Consider the following 5,132-nt stretch of genomic DNA (forward strand, 5'->3'; position numbering starts at 1 on the left):
AAAAAAAAAAAAGAAATATGATAGAAATGTATGTTGCTGTGGGGGCAGTTGGAAGAGGTGGATGTAGTCATTTCTACTAGAGGTAGAAGACCCTTCTAGGGAACATAAAAACTTAACAGTAAATTTTACAGTGTGAATATAAGTTGCTTGGTGAGGAGAAAAAGTTATAGGTAGTCCCTAGGTTATGAACAAGATAGGTTCTGTGAGTTTGTTCCTAAGTTGAATTTGTATGTAAGTCGGAACAGGTACATTTACCTATTGACCTCTGTTCCTAAGTATGTTTGCACATAAGCAGATATTTGTAACTTGGGCACGGCCTGTATTTCCCACCAGCAATGATTCTTCATTATGCACATATTAAAGTATAGAAAGTAGGCTTGGCACCAGTAGCTCAGCGGTTAGGGCACTGGCCACATATTCTGGGGCTGGTGAGTTCGAGCCTAGGCCTGCCAGACAACAATGACAACTGCAACAAAAACAACAAAAATTACCGGGTGTTGTGGCGGGTGCCTATAGTCCCAGCTACTTGGGGGGCTGAGGCAAGAGAATCGCTTAAGCCCAAGAGTTTGAGGTTGCTGTGAGCTGTGACCCCATGGCACTCTACCGAAGGCAACATAGTGAGACTCTGTCTCTTAAAAAAAAAAAAGTATGGAAAGTAGCCAGACTCAGTGGTTCAACCCTGTAATCCTAGCACTCTGGGAGACAAATGTGGGAGGATTGCTTGAGCTTAGGAGTTGAAGACAGCCTGAGCAAGAGTGAGCCCCCATCTCGACTAAAAGTAGAAAAATTAGCCAGGCGTTATGGCTTGTGTCTGTAGTCCCAGCTACTAGGGAAGAGTGCTTGAGCCCAGGAGTTTGAGGTTTCTGTGAGCTAGGCTAAAGCCATAGTACTCTAGCCTGGGCAATAGAGTGAAACTGTCTAAAAAAAAGTATGGAAGGTGAAATACCATGCAAATAGTCCAGTAAGACTTTTGGTTATAACAAGGGGGGAGATTTTTTGTTTTTCTGATTGATCTCTTCTTAAAAATGTTTAAGGTTATCAACTGGCAAACATCTCTTCACATTCCACCACAAGCTAAACTGAGTCCTGAAGCTTCTGATCTTATTATCAAACTTTGCCGAGGACCAGAAGATCGCTTAGGCAAGAATGGTGCTGATGAAATAAAAGCTCATCCATTTTTTAAAACAATCGATTTCTCTAGTGACCTGAGACGTCAGTCTGCTTCATACATTCCTAAAATCACACACCCAACAGATACATCTAATTTTGATCCTGTTGATCCTGATAAGTTATGGAGTGATGATAATGAGGAAGAAAATGTAAATGACACTCTCAACGGATGGTATAAAAATGGAAAGCATCCTGAACATGCTTTCTATGAATTTACCTTTCGGAGATTTTTTGATGACAACGGCTACCCATATAATTACCCAAAGCCTATTGAATATGAATACATTAATTCACAAGGCTCCGAGCAACAATCAGATGAAGATGATCAACACCCAGGCTCAGAGATCAAAAATCGAGATCTAGTATATGTGTAACAACACTAGTAAGTAATTGTAAACAGGATTTGCAAAAGGGCCTGAAATGCAAAGTTTTTTGAGATTCTTGACAGGAAAATTATAGAAATGCAACAGAGCTGTGTATCTTAGCTCTGTGTATAATATCTTATTTTCCTAAATTATGGAAAATCTTTTAAAATCTTAATTTATTCCAGTCTTTTAAATCAGTAATTTAGAAAAGAATTGTTATACAGCAAGTAAATTATGAACTGAATATTTTAGTCAGTTCTTAGTACTTAAAGTACTTAAAAAATAGTGCTTTGTTTAATAAAAGGGGAAGCTTAGTATCTATTTGTATATATGCTAAATAATTTTAAAAGACAAGAGTTTTTGAAATTTTTTGAAAGACAGTTTAGTTTTATCTTGCTTTAACCAAATATGAAACATACTCCATATTTACAGAGCTCTCCCCACCCCCATAACCTTGGTTTTGATACAAAATAAGCTAGAGAAATTAAGCCATCATTTTGGTATGTGTTCTTAGGCTAATGATAATCTTTGTAATTCACATCCTGGCACAAAGAAATATAAGGTTGAAACATTGTTAATATGTTTATCAGAGTGAAAAATAATTCAGTTTATTTTTTCCCCTCCCTTGGTGGTATATTTAATCTTCTAGCATTTATTTCTCAAGAATTACTATCTTTAAACAAAGCCAAAGCACAATGAGTTTTCTTTTCATATTGGTATTTTTAATGCTGCTTCCAGTTGTAAAAGGGAACAAAGCTGCCATAAATTAACATTTTCAAATACTAAAAGCTAAAGTCTTTCATATTTTACTTTGAAATGAAAAAAAAAGTTTACCCTCCATCCTAAGCAGAGAAATTATTTTCAGTTTCGTATAAAACTTAGATTAGAAAGTTGGTAGTCATTAGAAAGGAACTTTTCTATTTAGTGACTAGTTTTGATTTTGTTGTCAACGTTATAAGTTTCCTCTTTCAGAACAGTGTTGCATACATAGATTGTTATTGGCAATGGAGAATCTGGCTATTGGCAATATTTTATCTAAGGACAGATTAACTGATGGAAAAATTAACTCTTGAGATGGACACAAGTAATTAGGAAAAGCTATATAGTGGTTTTAGTAGAAAATTCAAGTCCTCTTATTTGAAGTCAAATAATATGTTTTTCAACATATCTATTATATGTAATAATGCTGAAGTTCTAAAGAAGACTAATGGTTTCAAACCAAAATACATGTAGCTTATATTTTTTTTAGCAAGGGGAAAAGGGCTCTATTCTGACCATAGTAAAGTTTGTATTTTATTTTGTTTCCTTTTCTCATGGAATTGATTTATCAAAACCTATTTGTGAAGAAGAGGTGTACTTTGAGTGATTTTCAAACTTTTAACTTTCTTCATATAAAAGCTAATTGGAAACCATATATATAGTAAAATTAAACACAGAGCTGTTCAGCTAAATGGGAGGGGCTAAGAATATTCACTCACATTTCCCACCTTTCTACAGATGGCCCTCTCAGTTCAGCTTCAAAACCACTGCCGCGTTTTCATAGAATTTTGGGAGTCACTGGTTCTTTTCAGAGTCTGATGAAAGCTAGGAACTCTCTTTTCCCAGGGAAAAGAAAATGCACACCAACACACAGACATAGTGTTGCATGCTATTTCAGGGGATTCTGGATATGTTGAGACCTACCACAGGCTCTCGGTTAAGGACCTGTGTCCTATAAGAAAATCGTTTTATTAACCTAAGAACTTTTGCTTTTAATTTACTGATTAGTACAAAGAATAGCATATTTTATATAAACACTGATAAGTTTGTGATGAAAAAGGTGTATAGCATGTGATAAAATGTCCTTACAAATGCCTCTCTCTTGCTGGGACAACACTAAGGTGTTTTAAATACACCAACACCATTTTGAGGGCACTGAGATGTTTGGCTCATTACAGCCTTAATACAGAAAAGTTTCTGAAGGATTTCTAAGAGAATTGTAAAAAGTGCATTGTTATGAGATGGCAGTCTTCACTTCATGGAATATTTGATTAGTCCCATAAAATCCTATGCTAAACAAAGTAATTAGTTCAAGAATTTTTAGCTTGTTACATAAGATGTCCCTCTTGCTCTTTGGGCTTTTCCAGTCAGATTTATTTAAATTTCATTTAGTTGTTTTATTTCTGGACTATGGTGCAATACAGTAGAAAATAACTTTGTTACATTTATGTTGTAGGAAAACTAAGGTGCTGCCTCCTCCACTCTCCCTTCCCACAAAATCTGTATTGCCGCTGTTGTCAAATGTAACAGACACTACAAATTTTGTATTCTTTTAGAATTTCCTCTGGCAGTAGAAACCTTCTGTGTATATCTGAAGCACAAGATATCTGGTATCTGTAATTTTAATAGTTCAGATATACTTATTAGCTTTCTTATTCCTGAACTATATCCAGTTTTTCCAGTATGAAATCTGGTGCTTCCTGACCAAAAATATAAGAATAAAAACATAAAAAAATATAGATGCTTCAATTGAAATGGAGTGAAAACATAGGTTTTACATGTTTTCTTTTTAAAATAATTCTCATTCATTAAAAAACTTGCTGTCTTTCTTATACTTACCCCTTTTTGTGCATATCAATAGTATTTATAAAATATGTTCTATAATTACATTATTGTAGATACTGTTATGTATTGTCCACTGATATTATAAGGCAGGCCCTATTGCTGTATCTTTTCTACCTTCTTATTTGTAATAGAAACTATAGAATGTATAACTAAGAAGTCACTTTGAGATTGACTTTTTAAAAAGTTATTACCTTCTGCTGTTGCAAAGTACAAAACTGTGAGTGGAAATGTTTTATTCTGACTTAATAATATGTTAGTAATTAGTGAATACAGTGGGAGGATTTTTAGACATTGCTGCTGCTGTTACCCAAGGTACTTTAGAAAAAAAAATTTTAATAAGCAAAAATAAACAGAAATCCCTTTGATATTTAAAGTGAAACATTTAGCCTGTTCATTTTAATCTAAAGCAAAAGTAATTTGGGTCAACATACTGGTATATTTGTAAAATGCCTTAATATATCCTTTTGTGAAAGGCGCTACACAGTTTACTTTTATATTGTATTGTGTATATATGTATTTTGTATTAAAATTGAATCAATGGCAACACTATAGTTTTATAAAATCATGCTTTCTTAGAAAAGGAATTATAGCTTTGCAATATAACTAAATTGATTTGCATACTTCTGAATGTAATAGATCTGAATAATCAGCCTGTGTTTTTAATTAATCTATTTGTATATTTCCAATCATTTTCTCTAGTGTAATGTTTGCTGGGATAATAAAAAAGGCAAAATTCAAACCTTTAAATTAAGTGTGAAAAGCTAACTTTTAAGCTGCTTCACTATGTCCATTTTTAATTCAAAAGTTTATTTTAATGTTTTTTTCTTTAAGAGAATTTATGATTAAAAATTTAATGCTTTGGAATTAAAATATATAACTAATGATAGTACCTACATTGGTTAAGGCAAACCAAATGTAATATAAATGTCAGATATTTCCATTTAAATGTTTTTTGTTTTTTTTAGAGACAGAGTTTTTTTTTTTTTTTTTTTT

At 33.2% G+C, this 5,132-nt stretch overlaps 1 protein-coding gene across 2 annotated transcripts in view; it reads left to right on the forward strand.

Moving 5' to 3' along the window:
* Positions 1-4,883, forward strand: part of LATS1 (large tumor suppressor kinase 1) — a 54,201-nt gene extending 49,318 nt beyond the window's left edge. For both annotated transcript variants that reach the window (XM_003790255.2, XM_023513528.1), the window contains one exon: positions 1,035-4,883. In XM_003790255.2, coding sequence (XP_003790303.1) covers positions 1,035-1,544 — 510 coding nt within the window. In that variant the 3' untranslated portion in view covers positions 1,545-4,883. The remainder of the gene's footprint in view (positions 1-1,034) is intronic.
* Positions 4,884-5,132: the final 249 nt, after the last annotated feature.

The sequence above is a fragment of the Otolemur garnettii genome, unplaced genomic scaffold (genome assembly GCF_000181295.1).
Source record: "Otolemur garnettii isolate 467f Iridium unplaced genomic scaffold, OtoGar3 scaffold00042, whole genome shotgun sequence".
Taxonomy (NCBI): domain Eukaryota; kingdom Metazoa; phylum Chordata; class Mammalia; order Primates; family Galagidae; genus Otolemur; species Otolemur garnettii.